The 20,068-nt window shown below is 32.8% G+C and overlaps 1 protein-coding gene across 1 annotated transcript; it reads right to left on the minus strand.

Moving 5' to 3' along the window:
* Positions 1 to 11,508: 11,508 nt before the first annotated feature.
* LOC127710048 (glutathione S-transferase-like) lies at positions 11,509 to 19,066 on the minus strand. Its single transcript, XM_052215775.1, has 5 exons — positions 18,931 to 19,066; positions 16,643 to 16,735; positions 14,163 to 14,278; positions 12,465 to 12,569; positions 11,509 to 11,998 (listed from the first exon to the last, which is right to left on the minus strand). The coding sequence occupies exons 2-5, from the start codon at positions 16,731 to 16,733 to the stop codon at positions 11,831 to 11,833; spliced, it is 480 nt and encodes a 159-aa protein (XP_052071735.1). The 5' UTR covers positions 16,734 to 16,735; positions 18,931 to 19,066; the 3' UTR covers positions 11,509 to 11,830.
* Between the last annotated feature and the right edge of the window lie 1,002 nt (positions 19,067 to 20,068).

Genomic DNA, 20,068 nt, shown 5'->3' on the forward strand with positions numbered 1-20,068 from the left:
GACAAGATAATAAGCTCTCTTTTTAATTTTCGATTAATAAAAAATATAAATGATAATAGACACCTTCTCTTATTACGGATAATTGACAAAATTGTAGATCAACGGTTAAATAGTGGTTCAATGTTAAGTGCTGGAAATTTAAAACAATTATGTTTCAAAAGGATCAATCTTTAAACTTTTTAATTTGATTTATAAAGAATATATAATAATATACCCGGTAGGTAAATCTCTGTATTGTAATGGGTGTAAATCTTCTAAAAGACTAACAAAATAGTAACAATCCAAAAATAAGAAGGAGTGAATAGGTCATTTAATTCTCTACTTTTCATATTTGAATTTATTTAATTGTTTATATGAAGGTTAATTTTTGATAAGTGTTCCTTGAATAACAGAGAAATCCTATACATCAAAAGATTACAAATACTCAATGGTACAAAAATAAAGCGACAAACTGTTTGATTTCAAGTTTAATTTTATTACATAACTGACAGTCCCAGATATTAATGGCATTGACTTTAGTTCACATTTTAAACGCTTTTCTCTCAAAGACTTCTTGTGAATAGTAATATCTTTCAAAGAAATTGTCCAACCGTTTCTGTGATCTTGTACTAGGGTGTGCGTCTCAAATACGAGTGTGTAACAGCTTGAGACTGACCTGCGCTTCTTTTCCACGAAATGTATACATCTTACTATGCACAGGGCTGAGCGAGAAACAGAAAAGTGTTAAATTTGAAGTTAAAACGCAAATACCTTTCTTTCACGGAGACAAATAATATCTACAGGAGAGGATTCATGTATATAGTATGTCTCCCCTTTTTTAAGCTTGTAAGCTAAATTGTAGCAAATTTAAATTTCGTCTCAGCAAGCTAGCCTAGAATGAGCAGGATAATCTATTTTCTTTTCTTTTATACACTTGAGTCAAATATTTATTAATTGGTAACATACACCTGGGGCCAAGCCCAGTACATGGCTAAGGATAGAGGGAAGTGGAGGCAGTTTGTTGTGGCCTTATGTCCCATTGGGGATGAAGAGGAGAAGTAAGTAAGTAACGTACTGAACATGCATGTAATATAGTTGCCACTAGATGTTAAGTACCCAACCTATCAATTTTAAATTTACTCTTTTATTTACCGTCAACCATTCGTTTTATATGTTAAATTTTGGAAATGAAAGATGTACAACAGCACTAAAACACATTCTTATTACTGTAACCTGACTAAGCATGTCACTCTTCCAATTATAGTTTATGAAAACCCGAATTGCGGTTTGTTTAAAAAAAAATCTGCAATATGTTAAATGTTTTGTCACCTATCGCTACAACCGTAATAACACATTTTATTAGGTCATCATTATTGGGGCCTTTTTAACATTTATGCAAGATATACTATCAGACTTATTAAGCCTCCGTCACACTAGACCAAGACCATGAAGATCCCACTACGATCTATAAAAAAATAAAATCGCGGTGAGATCGTGGTATGGTCAGCTTGAATATTCAATATTTCATAGTTTTCACGTTCATACCACGACCTAGCTATGATACTGACAAGATCCTGCTACGATTCCGTTACGATAGTAACACGTTCAAGTTACAATCTTGTCACGATCTCTGTGAGCTTCTACCAAGACCTTCCCAATCACATTACCATCTCAATACGAGTCTACTACGATTGAACCACGACTCCACTACGTTGTCACTGCGCTCTTCGTCCCTATAGATATCTTAACTTTCCCATTGTACACACCAGTTTCCTTAAGAAAACATGCCGTTAAAGGTATCAAAAACTTAGGTAGAAGATATTGCATCCGTTTTTTTTTATATCAGCAGAATGAGGTCGGGCAATTAGGGAGCTACCATTTGATTTTTATGGAGGGGCTAGGATGAAATTTGAAAAAAAGGCAGGACAGGAGTTTTGAGTTAAAAAAAAAGGCAGGATGAGCAACTTGGCAAAAAAAAAAAGGCAGGATGACAATGTAAAAAAAGTCAGGTTAAACTAATAAAAAAAAGGCAGGACCGAATAGAGTGAAAAATAAAAAGGCAGGACAGAGATTACAACTAAAAAAAAAATGCAGGACAAAATTTTTCATCCTAGCCCCCCCCCCCCCCCCAATAAAAATCAAATGGTAGCTCCCTTACCGTTGCTGGGACTTAGTAGTATCGTAGTAAGGTCATACAAAGGACGGCAAGCGCGTAGTAGCAGCGTACTGTTGTCTTCCTCATCGTAGTATAATCGTATCAATACCGTAGTAGAAGCGTAATAAAGACGTAGTGAAATCGGGATAGTCGCAGTGAAATCGTAGTAAGGTCTCAGCGAAATCTTTTCCATTGGCTTCCCGATGGCACCACGTTTCCAATACGATGCTTCTACGATCATCCCGATCTTACTACGTCCTTGCTACGACCTTCCTACGCTTCTACTACGACTAGTTTTGGCCACGACTACACCACGAATGTGTTGAGCTTGTTCAAGGTTGGTCGAGGACCTTTCCGATCATGAAGACCTGGCACGTCCTTACTACGACCTTACCTCGACCACCACGATCTTACTACGACTAACAAAATTTTTCATAATTTTTGAGGTCGTAGCGAGATCTTCGTCCTAGTGTGATGGGGGTATTACACTTGTATAGCTTAAAATTTTGATTTATAATTTCGTCTGTAAAATACTATTCAGAGGGATATTTTTAACGCGATATTCTGTTCTGTAATTGTGCAACGGAAGTTTGACTTACAGTGTTAGAAATGTGACTTTATAATCTGTTGTTACAATATATAACTGATGATCACGTCTTGATGATTGATTTCCGTATATATAATATGACACTGCTTCTGTTGGTAACATTCATTCTCATCAGACTTATATCTAACTTTCCTGTCCTTCCAGCAGCAGGCTTTTAACAATCTGAGTAAATTTATTTGAAGTGGGCAATATTACAGTCAATTCAGAACAAAACGAGAAAAAATAGGAAATTAAATACGCATGAAGCACGACTTTCGTTAGAAGGGTTACTAAATTAACTATCTATCTTTAATGCAATTATTATTTAAATGAAAGCTGAACTATGAACTGATCGGAAATTTAAATACATGATTTAATTTATCAAACTATGTAACTAGGTTAATCTCAAAGATCATTAAATGAATGCTAAACCATACAGGAATTCGAAACATTTTTAATTAGTTCATTAATATTTTATATTATTAATTTAAGGGTTATGTAAAGTGAAACCCTTAGATCACATTTCTCTTTTCATATATTGAATTACATTATACTATTGATGATAAAATGATTTAATTAAGACAAGTGTACGATTTGTTGATTTAGTTCTTGTACCACTTTAGAATGCACTTCATACTCTGAAAATGATTTGCTACAATAGGGCGATAATTTTCATTAGCCAGCTAATGACCATATGTGATATTTAATAAAGACACCATGAAGAGGTTAGATAAACAAAATTAAAAATGAGTCGTTATTCTGCCACTTCAATATTTAAAAATGTTGATATTAGGACTTGAAAAACATAATCGATTGCGATGTCATGTGAGGTTTAGTTTAATAGTTACTTTTAAAAATACGTGAATTTGTTTACTAATAGAATTTAAATATATATTTCCACGTTTTGAAAACAGTAGTCGACAATGTTACATATTGATTATTTAACAATGGAAAAAAAATTGAATTGAGGCGTTTAATCCCAAGTCCTGTCAAGTAAGAGGTCTACACTCTCGGCACGTTAAAGAACCCTTGCATAAATACTTTAAGGGTAAGTAGGAGGCTGCTGCACGACAAAATTTCTGCCCTATCTAACATGCACTCATTTTCCAGTGTTAGTCGAATATCCCCGTCCTCTATCCCGGCCTACTTTGCAGAACCTACCTATTGAATATTTTGTTAAATTGTTCTCGTTCTGAATTTGCATGAAATATTTTCCACTGGACGTTTAGCAAACAACAATCAATCGATTAATGTGAAAACTATCTACTATTCCAGTTATTCAATACCAGATACTTTGTGTTAACTTATCATTTCTTTTTTTACTTTTATGACTTTTAATGGAATTAAACGATTTTATATCGATACATTTTGTGTAAAGCACAACTATTGTTATGTTTCATATAATTCATTAAATGGAAAATTCTGGCTTCAAAAGTTACAATGGAACATGACTCGTGTGATAAAAGTATGACGTTTTGTGTAACTTATTACACACATTTGCATTTATTTTGAAAACATATCCATTTGATAAATTCATGAGTTTGCTAATAGTTACGGAATATAAGAGTACCAGCTGATTAGGATATGTTTCGTTCGCCGTTGCCACAACCCCGTTCTTCTTTACTCATATATGATTTATTTTAAACATATTTTCTTTCATTAGATATAGGTAATATAAAGGAAACATTTATATACTTTTTATTAACAATTTTAAGTAAAACAGGAATAATGGCAAATATGAACAAGACAACAATCCAAAGATATACTTTGCAATTACAAAGTAATAATTCTTTTATTTATGTTCTTCACTTTGACTGTGAACGAAAGTCTAGACGTTCATCTAAATGATTTGGTCTTTTTAGAACGGGTTAGGGTTTGTAGATTAATCTTACTATACATGTATTTTGAAAGTGCATAGCTAAATCAGACATATTTTTAAATATTTTAAATCTTTTCAATAAAATAAACGAGAAGGGGTAGTCAGTTCAAAGTATATTGTAGTTATGCAGTAACGTAAGTGCATTTTAATTAAGAACCCAAGGACAAATGTTTTTTTTTTCTTTTACTCAGAAAAGTCTTCTTACTTTTCCCGTTTAAATGCAATTACATACGTCCAGGTTAATTCCTCCGTGTTGACAGTAAATTATCGTGAAGACATGCAACTTGTTAATTGTGTGGTCTCGTATTATCATTTATTAAGGACCCTTTAAATATTCAATAGACAATTTTGCACGATAAATCCGGTTATTATAAAATACTTGCTATCCTATTATCCATTGTTTTAAATTACATAAATTGAATAATTTTGAATTCATTGGCTAAACATTTTGTAAAATATTCGAAATAAAAAATTAAAAAAAAAAAATTTGCCATAATAATCCAATCCAAACATAGGCCTTTCGTTTGTTTATGTTTTAATATTACTTTTAATTTATTTTTATTCTTTATTTGGTAATATTTTTTATTCATTATGGTTTGTTTAAGATTGGTTAGTCTGTATTGAGAATATTTAGTATTCAAATTTACTGGTCATTACTGTTTCCATAGTATCACTTCAAACTGACATTATCTGCCCATCTTTAAAGAACAACAAAAACAAAACAAAAAAAACAACACCAAGGAAGCGTACTCACATTCACTTCAATATTCAATACTTACTCGTTAAAAAAAAAAGGTTTATATTGTTTTAACATATATTTTGAGTAACATCTATTTATTTTTATAATTTTTGTCTGTATGGCGGCTACAAACACCTAATTCAGGAAAGTGATCCTAAAATCGAGACCATACGTAGATTGACACTCCTACAATCAGTAGGAGGTTAACTTTCAATTGTAATGGGAAGTTTGATCTGAAACTTTAATGTGACATGGGTATTTTATAGTAAAACATATGAACGTGACACTGATAAGCCGTGTTTAGCCTTTCTCGAATTTTTATACTGCGGTTAATTCAGCACTTTACAGAAATTAAGATCTGTTCATAACTTATGTTTTATATAATTCAATAAAACGTATGCGTTTATCATTCTTTTAAAATACAGCCTGTCTTTGAAAAACGGAAAACGACACTTTGGCGCTTACATAACCTCGCGCGTAAAAAAAAACATTCAGAAAAGTACCAATTTAAACATTACTGTTCAAAATTTGTTACATAATTTTCAGTAATAATCAAAACATTTACCTTGTTTAGAATTCTGTTGGATAAGGATTCGGCTTTTCATGATAAATATTGGAAAATTAATAGATTAGTCATTTGTGTTCAAGAAATAACCATACTTTGCATAAGTAGGTTTCTGTTTTATTACCGGTTTTGTTATATTGATATTGTATCGATAATCTAATAATTAAATTTTTTATATATCATGTTGTGACTTTTATGCCAATACCATTGTAATGACATTGTATTTTGTGTCGATATATGACAACCAACACCACTTAATCTAAATAAAAGTATAAAAAAAAACGTACTTTTTAATTAATGGTCTATATAATAAGGTCGAAGTTTATTAATAAGTTCATATAAGGAAATGCTCGTTTTAGCTGTAAAAAACAATTGCACATTGTTCTGGAAATTGACAATAGACTTTTGCATTTCAAAATAGCATTTTTTCTTGTTTACAGTAGAAGTTTGATAGTTTTTTTATATTAACTGACTTCACAACTTTGAAATTGAAGCTATTGCATGGTCAAAAGGATTCAATATGGAAAAGTTGAAGTGGTCCCTTCGAAGGGTTTACGGCAGCCATTGTGATTAAGTTGATCGTTATGGAATATCTATGTCACAGTTGAACACGAATATGCTCATCTTGTCGTAACGTCAATCCAGTCCTCTTTGCCTCGATTATGATATTATAAAATGCGACGTATAGCCGTGCTGAAACAACGAATAACACGACGAGTGCCATCAATGGAGCAGGATTTGCCGGAGCACATGAGTTCACCCGGTTTTAGGTAGGGTTCGTGTTGATCAATCTTGAGGTTCCCGTGTAGTGTTTTGTTATTGTTGTTTGTCTTTTCTTCGTTTTCCCTGTTAGCCATGGTGTTGTGTTTTATTGGTCTTTCCCCCTTGTTATCTTCTCTCTATATATCTATCTCTAAACTCGAGCGGATTGAGAGTCTGAAATATTGTACAGATGAATAAAGATAGAATGTTAACTTCAGGATGGTTTTTCTGAATAATTTTGTTAAGTTTCTATCTATTTGTCTTTTACCAATCATTTTCTGTTCTTAGAAAAGACCGTTTTATATAAACATTACGTTTACATTTCAAGCTATTGAGTATAAACATATAGACCAGTTAATGACTTATAGCATTTACTTTAAGATCATAGCGTATAACTTTCATACATGTCATATTTTCCTTCTCATGCCCTTATCGCACTGATACGAAAATATTTTCAACTGTCATTATTATTGCACATTTGTCTTCAGTGCTCTCCAATTTCGTTTTTATTTGGCCTTTATAACTTTTTTTATTCGAGTGTCATTGATGAGTCTTTTGTAGAAAAAACGCGCGTCTGGTGTACAAAATTTTAATCCTGGTATCTATGATGATTTTATTTGTCCGTTAACTTATGACATAGCAGTCCACTATCGTTTTCTCAAATAAGAAGCAAGCTTTGAAGCAGGAAATGTGAATTGAAATTCAAAACAGTTAATGTCATCTGTCGACTAAGCAAATGCTTAATTAATGCTCTATTCTAAACTGTGTATTGATACATCAGACGTCCCTTTAGAAGGTTGTCGTAACCCTTAGTGGGAGAAATTGGTTCATTTACTAAATATAACTTAACACGGAAAAACAAGGAAATTTACAATTATGGAGTTGAATTTTCAGATTTTAATGAAAACAAATGGAACTAGTTATTAAAGTTCATTTTATCTACAAAGCTCCTGAATTCACATTCAATAAAAAAATTAAAAACTGACGGTACGTTCCTCCAACTGAATTTTTACCAGTAATATTTCTACTAACTTTATGCGATATTTATTTCACCCATTTTCAATCACTTATCACTAGAACTCAAGCTACTGTTGTTCCTCTTACAACGTGTATATACTGATATACATTGCAATGCATTTTCATAGCATTGAAAAGTTGACCCACAAATTAACAAATATCAAATAGATCGTCTTTCATGGCCGCATTCTGCCACCGTACAAATCGAACACATAAACTATTTCAATTTAACGAGACAGCTGTCCATCAGAGTCCAAATGACGTGATTTAAGCAATTATAGGTCACCGTTCGGCCTTAATCAATGACCAAAACATATATCGTATAGTCAGCTATAAAAGGCCACGACATGAAAATGTAAAACAATTGTTTTTAAACAATTCAAACGAAAAAACCAACGGCATAATTTATGACAAAACAATCAACAAAAAAACGACATTGCAGACAACAACAAACGACAACACTGAATTAAATGCTCATAAAATGAGACAGGCACATGCAGAATTTTGCGGGGTTAAACATGTTTCTGAGCGCTCAACCCTCCTGCTAACCGGGGACAATGGTGTAACAGCATACCATAAAAATAGAACGTTAAAATCAGTTGGAAATGGCTTGACTCATCAGATCGCCAAGAACCACAAAACCATCTAACTTAAAGAGAAAAGTCACAAAGTACCGATCTAAGTGTACTCGCAGTTATTGAAAACTAGTTCAAATCTAATAACAACTTATAAATAAATCATGTTTTCCTAGACTGAGTATAGTATAAACACAACGGAAGAACGATACTTATTCGAATTTGTCCTTTTGTTAGCGTTAACATTTTTTGTATTTAATATATTTCCACTTTTTCGAGTTTTTAATTGTGTGCGTGTGTGATGTTTGGTGTTTTCCCTTTTTTAGGTTTTTATATCAATATGTCGCGCGTTTATTCTTTAAATTTATATGCTGGGTAAAACTAGAAATGGCATCATTGGGCCTTCATGATATATACACTTTTATATCTTACAGATGTAATTCGAATTCATCGGCGAAACCACGGACAAGTGAACTGAATGTACTATGTTTACTTTACAAATTCACATTAACTTCTAATAAAGTACATGTAGTAATTCTTAATATTGAAAAAAGTAAGTGGTCCATTTTCGTAATGTTCGGTTGATGTATACAGTTTGCCATTGCCTCAATTTTGCTGGTCGTAGACTGATAAGTACTTTGTAGTATGTTGCTTAAAATGTTTGACCGGTTTTATGGACCAATGCTAAGAGCTTTGCTGAAAAGCAACAAAAACCCATTTGAAATATTTCGGTAGACCCAACAAGGGATCGAGCTCTTGACCAACTGCACGCAAATGTGAGCTTTAGAATACCTACTTAGTTTATTTATATATTTTTAAAACTTTACAAACAATATTAATTTCATTGATTTTTCTATTTTTGTGTTGTGAATTCAATGAAAAAAAAAGAATGCACGTGGTATAGCATTCCTCCACTCGTAACTAAAAGTACGGGAAAAGTAAGAGTATGAATTAGAAGATGTGGTATGTGTGCCAATGAGACAACTATCCATCCAAGTCACAATGTGTAAAAAGTAAACAATTATAGATCAAAGTACGGCCTTCAACACGGAGCCTTGGCTCACACCGAACAGCAAGCTATAAAGGGCCCCAAAAAGTTGCCTCGCAGATCCAAAAAGTGATCCTTTCCCACAACTCACCACTGCTGACCAAGCAAGAAGTCATTCTGTTCAATAATACTATGTAACGAATATTATCATGTTCATTCAACATATTGAAAAAAATGAAAGTATAGATAAACAGAAAGTAGGTGTCAGACTGATCCGAAAATGGCTCACACGTCGTTATAACTCATCACTGTCAAGTTGTTGACCAAATATGGAGTAATTTTGTATAGTGGTACCTGAGAAATAAGTGACAGAAATATTTTTTGGACGAACGGATGGACAAGATGAACGCAATGTACATTTGTAGCACCTACTCCTAGAGTTTGGGTATGATATTGGTAAATTAATTAGTTGATAACCAACAGATGATATTTAGACAAAGTGCTAAATAAAGCATGCTTGCTTTACGGCATGGGTTTTGTTCATTGTTGAAGGTAGAACGGTGATATAATGTCGTTGGCATCTTCGTCATGTGGCCTCTGGTGAATAGTTGTCTCATAGACAATCATATCAAATCTTGGTTCGGTGAAATGGGTACCTTTATATTGATGTGAAAGGTAAAATGATAGAATAAAAGACAGATAGTGTTGGAAGTGACAATGTCCAATGGAATCTAATATCTGCTGCTCGGAAGTTAACGCGACCTCAGGTTGATTATGGGTGTATTGTTAATAAATATACTTAATATTAAGGTCTGGAGCTGGCACGTTAGCAACTGCTAGTAGTATTTTGTTAATTTATGTTGATCATTGTCATGTTGCTTGGTTTCTTCAGTTACCTATTCTAACACCGGACTTGGACTTCTTTTAAACTGAGTTTTACTGTGCGTATTGTTATGTGTTTGTTTATTCCCCTTGGCTACATGTATAGGGGAGGGTTGAGATCTCACAAAACATCTTTAACCCCGACTCAATTTTCCGCCTGACCCAAGTTAGGAATCTCTAGCCTTTGTTAGCGTTGTGTGTTTTTTAAAATTTTTATTCATTTGTATGTTTCGGAGTTTAGTGTGGCGTCCATTTCGCTGAACTAGTATACATTATTGTCAACTGAAGCCCGCCTCAGGGTGCAGGAATTTTCTTACTGCTTTGAAAACACATTGGTGGCCTTTTCCCTGTTTCCATTCTCTATTCTATTCAGCAACTTTAGAAAGTTATCTGTTACGGTATATCCTATTGAATAAGCAAATTGGGTATGGAAAATGACATCGTAGGTAAATTTGCCTTCATTCAAGTAGAAATCTTTCGTCCTGTGATCATTAAACAACCACATAGAAATTCAAATGTTATTTTTTTTTAAGATTTGTGTTCATCCGTCATGTATAGACAGTTTGAGGAGTTGTGGTATAATTGCCAATGAGACCATTATGCATTTAAAACCAGGGGACAAAACCATGGGCAATGAGAGTTCATCGTTAATCCACGACCATCAAGAATGAGCAAAAACCATACCGTATAGTAAGCTATAAATGGTCCCCGAATCACAAAATGTGAATCAATTCAAAATATTAAACCAACTTTTCGATTCGATTTAGACTACAATAATGAACGAATTCAAAGACAATTATGGCATTTACAACCAACAACAACCACTAGATTTCAGGCTCCTGGCTTGAGTCAGGCGCATGCATAATTTGGCGTGGTTAAACATGTTTATGAGCGCCCAATCCTTCCTTTATCTGGGACATCACTTAATAAGAACAAACTGTAAAATCCGTTGGAAATGGCTTCACTCATCATATCGGCACTAAGTACAAAAACAAATAACAAAAAGACAAAAGACAAGAATGAAACCGGGTTCAAAGTTTATTGACATCTAATACATAGGCCATGTTTTCCCAGAATTATATATCAATCCTAAGACTTGATTTCACTTAAAAAACAATTGGAAGGTTTTGAATCATCAGATCGGTACGAAGCACAAAAACAAATAAAAAAAAAAAAAAAAGAAAACACGACATGTCGATCAAAGATTATACTCACAGTAACATAACGCTGGTACAAAGTCAACTTTCAACTTAGAAATAAACCATGTTCTCCAAGATTTAAACATCAATTATTATAATAATTTAATATTAAATCTTGGTAAATATGCAAAAAATGAAGAAAAGAATCAAATTTGAATATGGTTACATTGAGAAATGCGTGTTTGTATAGTTATATATATATACTGTTTATTTGATGGACAATAACATTCTTAAATCATTATAATGAGTCAAATTCGAGCCTTCTTGATCAAAATACATCAGTACCACATTACATATAGTAATTTGAACAGGCGCGAGCTGATTGTAAAAAAAGGGTAAAATCTAATGAGACATTCTTAATTTTAGATATAATATTGTTTAAATAAAAGTGTATATATTTTTCGTGACTACAACTTTTTATATTTGTTGTACTTGACTGATATAAAATTAATTAAACCAAATTACATAATGATCGTCTGATTGGTTTAACCCGTTTTTAACGATTCACCGAACTGTATTTGGTCGGGTTTCTAACCACAACTTTATACTTGGTATGGACGCAATCTTTTCACAATGTGCTTTTAATACAGTTGACATATTCATTAATTCCTGACTCCACATATTAGATATTCTTGAAATGAGATCGAAAACAGCCACATCTGCTAGTGTTACCTAATAAAAAAGAAATATTCAATATGAAAAAAACTTGATTATTGTTGTAGCTATTAACCATTAGTAAACGTAAGGGCAAAATTTTAAAAAATATTTTCAACAGTTTACCAGCATGACTGTATTCTATCCTTTTCATAATTTCATAGAAAATCTCCTCATCTCATCAATGTTACTGAATAACTAACTTAAAAGTAAAACTTGTACTTTCAGATGGTATCTTTAAGGACCGATTCAAAGAGTTAAAGTGAAATATTTTCTGGTACGTATTATGGCAAGAACTATGAAATACCTAATTTAACCAGGGTAAATGAATGAATAAAGATTTGTCTCCGTTGTTGTTTACCTCACAGATTTTTCATCGATGTCCACCTTTAACTCCTCAAGTCTTTGCCTCAATCAGTTATTTGTTATGAATGTGTTATGAATACGACATTAATCAAATGCAAAGTGATATACAATAAGTTACCTCACTTCCAACCAGGAACTGCCCTCTATTATCCGACAATATTTTCTCAACAAACGCAATGAATCTAGGAAATATTACTTCTTTCATTTTATTGATAATTTCTGCCTGTAAAAGATTTATAGATATGTTTAACTAATCACGATATCACACCTTAATATTCAATGTTTTTATACATCAATTTTGTTATTGTTTTCTGTTATAGTAGTCTGATGTCGTGTTAATCATACGTAACTATAGTCTGCCTTAAGGAATGGCGATTAGTTAATCTTATCAACTGAGGTACTCCCAGCTAGATTTTCAACTGGCGGAGGTTGAGTGTCAATATCACCAATATTTACATCATTTATAGTTGTATTTCTTGAACATCGATTATTTCATATATTATAAATTACTCTAATAATTGATAATTAATAAAACTAAATATTGAAGTTAAATAAGTCGACACCTGATTTTTTTATTGTAGATTTTTTATTCAAGGATGTGAAATACATAACTTCCCCTTTGATATGTAGTCAAAACCGAAAAGTCTAATCCATCAAATCAATTATTTTAAACGATCACTTTAAATAATATCTACATTTAAAAGTTTGATATGGCAACTAGGCTACAATGAAATTAACCTCATCGAGTTCGATTTATCACAGGATTTTTACTTGTTATGAGCAAAACACCACATGACCTGCTTAACACTTCTTCAGCAAATCCAAAATCTGTATTCAACAGAAACCCCGTGTACTTTAGAAATACTGCAAATAAAAACTAAATTACGTTTTTGATAAATCATAATAATAAACAAACAATGTTCATAATATCGTCACCAAACTTAAAAATCCAAAAAACAAAATGTGAATTTGATACCAATAATAAAAAAATCAATAATGCTGACAGCACTTTTAATCAAGAGATAAAGATAGTAGTAATATTTTGTTACCTCTATGAAATGTTGCATCGCACAGAAAATAATAAGTTACTGCGAGCAAAACCAATATAAAAATAGAAGGTGAGGTATGATTGCCAACGAGACAACTATCCGTCTGAGTTCAAATGAAGTGCATTAAGCATTAAAGGCAACCATACGGCCTTCAACAATGAAAATAAAAAAATATACCCTTTATTGAAAAATGTGAAACAATTCAAGAGAAAAAACTAATGGCCTAATCTTTAACAAAACAATTTACGAAAAAACCAAATATGACAGACATGAACCAACAACAACCACTGAACTACATGCTCCTGACTTGGGACAGACACAGAAAGAATGTGGCGGGGTTTTTACATGTTTGTGAGCGCTCAACCCTCCCCAAACCTACTTTATGACTTGCCTCTTATTTAGCCATGTATATAGATTAACATTTTTGGTCTGTTTTGGAAGATCCTTGAAATCTTGTTTTTTGTGTTGTTCTAGATCTTTTGCTGTTTCAATAATATATAAGACACATTTCTCACAATCCTATTAATTTTAAAACTTTGATAGTTAGATATACCAGAGAAAATGGAACCTTGCGTTTTAATTTTCTTTTTTAAATAAACGTCTATAAAAGTTCATGTTAGGATGAATCAGGTACCCTGTTTACGTTAATGTGCCTTTCGAATAAATGGGTAAAAAAGACATAGGAACAAAATTCTGTCTTTTTAGGTAAGGATTTTATGTGTGACATTTTTAAATTAATCAGTGATTTACAATATCGTTTTACAAACCTTTTTTACATCATCCTCTTCTTTCACCCATTTTATAAACTCTGACCTCACTCCATCGAGTGTCTCTATTATAACATCAACCATGGTATTCTCCATATTGTTCTTGCCGTACAACCCTTAAATTTAAGTAGAACTATATCAATAGGCAATAATACAAGGAATGCCCTGATGATTAAGTAAAGATTGTCGTTTGCTTAACGTTAACGGAAAAATATTTTATAAAACGAAGTAAGTTCTGCTAATAACACCAATAGGCTGAAGGGAAGGAAATTTTGACTGCAAATGTAAAAGACGTATGTTGGTATGAGAGATACATTCTGTCTTGCAATATTGGTCACCTTCAGATACCGTAGTTATTGCAACAGTTATATTACGTGCGGAGATAGCAGCGCTTTACCACTATAGTGGCATCGGATTTAACATTCCGATCCGAGTAGATGCGGCGGAATCTTTATTCCCCCCGAACAGTCAAACAGACACGTCGAAAAAGGTCTTACGGCCAGGCAGTAGAAATGCAGGTGACCACATTTATATATCACAATTAACCATTTGGGATGAATGTCCTGTAGACAAACATTGAATTGAAAAAAATATATTTTTTCAACCATACTAATCTAAATAATTTTATGAAAGACGTAAGGTGACATAAAGTTGCTTTACTTCACGTCATTTGGACTCATTGGCAATCATACACCATTTCCTTATTCTATATTAACTACACGCAAAATATCAACGAACTTACATGACGTCATGTCCGACCAACCTATTCGGTTGCCCCTATTATGCAGGAATGGTTGTGTGTAAGGAATAAATATGTTGAAGCCGACATTTTCTCTTTGAAATAGAAAAGTTGTGCTATGGATATATTTTTGTATTTTATATATTTGTATAATAAAGTTAATTTTAGATTTCTATATGTTTGAAATATTTATCGTTGTAGATATCTTGTACTTTGAATACTTTTTCTGCTAGATTAAATAGTTCAAAAGAAAGTATTTTGAAATTTGCATTTATTTTTTAGCCTGCAAATGTCGTCATGTCTGATACTAGAAATATGGTAATTTCTTTTTTCATTAGTTTGGCCTTTGGGTCATTATCCACGATCATTGTAGAAAAAAATAAATGCTGCGTGTCGAGTTATAAAACATAGTAAACAAATACCCTCTGCCGGAACTGTTGGACCAATACACAGTCCTAGGGATTCAAACGAATGTAAAAGAATACAAATAATACGATATGTGGGGTTAACTCCAATGAGACAACAACCAAACGACATAAAAACCAAAAGACATTTACAGGTCAACATAATTATGGTCTTCAATAATTAACAGGTCGTCAATCTCTTTATCAACCGAGTCTAAAATGAGACTGTCAAAGATCTGCCATCAACATTATACTATCGATAAGACAATGAATAAGATATAAGTGCCTTTTGGCTTCACAATCTCCCAAGTGATGCACCAAAGAATCATTGAAGATTGTCTGCATGACTTTCCTATAAAATATCTTATGCGTTTTTATAGATGACACAATTGTCTTTGGGAGAACCATCGAGAACAACTGGAGTATCTTCAAAATGAAAACTGCACTTATTTAATTTGGTGCGTCCGAAGCTCAAAACCAAAATTTTGAAAGCCAAGTATGTATAAGAACATAAACAAGTAAAGACCTTTACGAACAAAAGGGGCATTGAAAGAATAGTCCAATTCATCTAAGGTCAATTGGAACCTTAGATTCTTAATTCCGAATTCTGTCAACCAAATTTGCCAAGCCTATCTGCATCCAGATCTTTTCGACAGGAAATCTGAACTGGATTTGTAATCTGCATTCATAGAAATAGTTCTGGATGCACTACAAAAAGCTATGGGACACACTGCATGGAATGGACGCTCACGCCTGTGTGACCGATGGTAATGGCCAAGAATAGATGAGGCAATGAAATTTGAATTGAAAGTGTGACTGATGTATAAAAAGAAGATACACAGCAGTAGTCAGAGAGCACCACTTTTCGGAATTCTAATGCAGTTTCCCTTGACGCTGGTCAGTTTGGACGTTGTCACACTGGGTATCCCGTTCCGAAATGCGCGGAGGGATCCGAATCCCGAGGAGCAATTACACTTTGTTCAGTGCAATTAGTAAGTACACTCTAGGTCCGATTCGCACAGAGCAATGATCACTCGTCGGAATCGGATCCAGGGTGTACCGTATAGATATTACATCAATTATCAATAACCTGGAAGGTATAACGAGGTAAAATAAATGACAATATCCCGTGTTTATGTTTCCAATTAATCAAATTGTTGTGGATACGATTTCAAATGTTAAGGTTTTAAGATGGGTCATTAACATAGCTCACGCTGTTTTAGTTTCATTTCCATATGCATCTATCATCTTTTAAATATAACGCAAATATATGTGATAACAAACGATTAATTGGATCAAAATAACAAAATGATACAAGATTTTAGAAAATAGGTTACCGAATTCCCTGGCAAGATATCGAATAATTGCTCCAGATTGTGGTATCTGTGTCCCTCCTACCGTCAGTACTGGAACCTGTCCTAGTGGCATAGCTGGAAAGATTGAAAAGAATACTCACGTGTGAATCAATTCATTATAGATACCAGGCTTGAAATTGCGTACTCCAGACGCGCGTTTCGTCTGCAAAAGACTCATCTGTCACGCTCGAATCAAAATAATAAATACGGCCAACTAAATAAAGAGCTGCGCCATGAACGCATGATACGTCCGTCGCTTTTTTTAAAGAATAAAGTTCCATAACTCCTCAATGTCAAATCAGAAATTTATGAAAAACTAAAGGGAGGTTATCTTAATAGATATAAACCAGTCACCAAAGTTTCATGAAAACTGCTCAAACCACTTTTGAGTTATTGTCTGAAAACTGGAAAACTATCCACCTCTTTTTTAATGAATAAAATCCCATAACTCGGAAACGTAAAATCTAAAATTTATAAAAATCGAAAGGTAGCTTACGTCAATAGATATAAACAATTCACCAACGTTTCACGAAAACTGCTCAAAGCTTTTTTGATTTATTGTGCGAAAACTGGGAAATCCCCTTTCTTTAATGAATAAAACCCCATAACTCGGGAACGGAAAATCTGAAATTTATAAAAATCAAAAGGGAGCTCACGTCAATAGATATAAACAATTCACCAAAGTTTCATGCAAATTGATAAAAGCGTTTCTGAGTTATTGTCTAAAAACTGGAAAATCCCCCTATTTTAATGAATAAAACCCCATAACTCGGAAACGTAAAATCTAAGATTTATAAAAATCGAAAAGGAACTCACGCCAATAGATATAAATAATTCAATAAAGTTTAATGCAAATTGGTTAGAGCGTTTTTGAGTTATTGTCCGTCATGTTGACGACGGACGGACTGACGGACTGACAGACGGGCGGACGGACGGACGGACGGACGGACAACGGTTTACCATAATACGTTCCGTAAACGGGTGTATAAAAGCGAAGTTGAAGAGCACCCAAATTCATAAACTTTAAAGTTTTGCCAAATACAGGTTAGGTAATCTTTTCCTGTGGTACAAAATCCTTAGTATTCGAAAATTTAGTTTTGTTTGAACGTTTGATTGCTTAACAAATGAGGCGAAACACAATAGTAACTGCAGGATGACCACAGCAAACAAAATATTCCTTTTTTGAAGAAAGCAATATGTTGTAAGGTTAATAGCCCTTGAATTTATTAAGAAGAAAAAAACCTTTTCAACTTAATTATAGTAAAGAAATTAGAAACAAGGCACGTTATCTTTCTAATATACAAGCATGATACATGTATGTATTTTCATTATAATTTATACCTTTTTCGAACCATTTTACTAGTTTCAGCATTTTTGTTAGTAATTTATTAAACATTTTTACAAAAAGCCCAATTCAAAGCTAAGCCAAACTTTTGAAAAAGTCGTCTTAATATGATTTTCAATTTCAATGTCAGAATAGTAAAGAAAAACGATCAATCTGAACCAAACATGTCTTCATCCATTGCAAAAGCGGTTGCGGTCTATTCAATGCTTAGAATTGATATCTTTTTTTTAAATACAAGGAAAGACAGAATCGGGATGATAGATGAATTGAAGGTCAATAACAGTATATATAGTTGCTCAACAATATTTCTAAGGCATGGATGGACCCGGGAATTAAACGCAATGGTCGACCTCTATAAAGGGCGAACATTTGTTTCTTGCATATTAGGTATATATACAGATGTCTTGTAATTTTGAAACATTTACAAAGATAGGAAATATTCCGTCATGTTTCCTTGTAACTGGAACGTCAAACACAACAGTAATAATATCTTGTCTGAGTAAACTCTAGTTACTGTAATAAATACTATAGCTGAATTAAGCTAATTTAATTTATAGATAGTTTGAACTACTCCCCATGACAAATAACATTTGTAAAACTAAGAATGATTAAAAATAAAATAAAAAAAAAACGTTTTTGGTCCCTTTCTATATATTCCGATCTTAGTTTTAATGGAATTCGACTGATGATTCAGCTAAAGAATAAACATATATACGAGTTTACACTAATTTACACTAAAATTAATTATGTACACCTGTTATACATGCATATTTTTTTTATTTAGTCTAGTCGTCAGATCAACTGCCTGCTCTTATTCATATACAATCACAAAGAAAAGTGAAGAATTGAGGTCCATGAATTCGTCAATCTGTAAATTCCCCGGTAAATATCTGATGTATTCAAATTTTACAATACAGTAGCATACTTGCATGATTTTATATCTTTCCATTCTTCTCTTTCAAATCGATGATCTTCATATTTTTTATCTGCCAGCACAAACAACAATCGACATAATTCTCCTCGTCCTTTAAAGTTAAAATACGAAAGCTTGTATTCTGCCATTTTCGATAGTTGAAAAACACTATGTCATTATTTGGGACGTAGTATCGAGTTTATCGTCATTCATAGATAACAAAATGTAGTGGTTTTACATGATCACATGCATTAGATATAGTCTTCTCATATTTGAGTTGCGTCAGCCACGAATATATGTGACGACTATATCTAATTTGCATAGAAGTTATAAATAATTATTTTATCTTTTCATTTATTCTAAAAGGAACAATTTGTTTTGATAAAACAGGAATAGGGTCAAAATCTCAAATTTGGCATATGCAGTAACACTTTCAGATGTTTTAAGTTGTGGATTTATAATGAAATCTTAATTGCTTCTATTTTTCTGTCGTCAGATAATTACCTTATCACTGTTTTTGTATGGCAATATGAATGGCTGTACTATCTTGTCTTTTTCTGGTTAAATAATTACATTGAAGTGTTATTATTTATCAGCTTTGAGTTTTTTGGCAATGGACCCAGAAAAAAACAAAGCAGAACAGCGATTCATTTTGCCATACAGTATTAATTTAATGACAGAAAAATAGAAGCAATTAAGTTTCATTCCAAAGCCATTACTATTAAACATATTCTGAACGTGTGACTATTTTATTTTATCAAAACGAGTTGCTCTTTTTAGAATAAGAGAAAACAAAAAATATTTATTTATTATTTTTATGTAACTTAGATAAAGTCGTTTCATATCTTCGTGGTCCACTCCACTCAGATACGAGAAGACTATAATACTTGTGAATCATTTTGGTTTAAAGCTACACTTCAGCTTTTCCAAACCGAAACATTGTCTCAAAAGCAATCGTACAACTTTATTTTATTTTTACGTTAAAGTTTGTCGAGTTTTAAAGATCATGATGTGAATCAAAGAAGGTATGGGTTATACATTAACTAGACAGCAACCCAAAAACATAAATAACCAAAAACGTCTACAAGGCAACACACAGTCTTCAACAATAGACGATTTTTTTAAAAACAATATGCCAAGCTCTTAATCG

The sequence above is a fragment of the Mytilus californianus genome, unplaced genomic scaffold (assembly GCF_021869535.1).
Source record: "Mytilus californianus isolate M0D057914Y unplaced genomic scaffold, xbMytCali1.0.p SCAF_1, whole genome shotgun sequence".
NCBI lineage: Eukaryota > Metazoa > Mollusca > Bivalvia > Mytilida > Mytilidae > Mytilus > Mytilus californianus.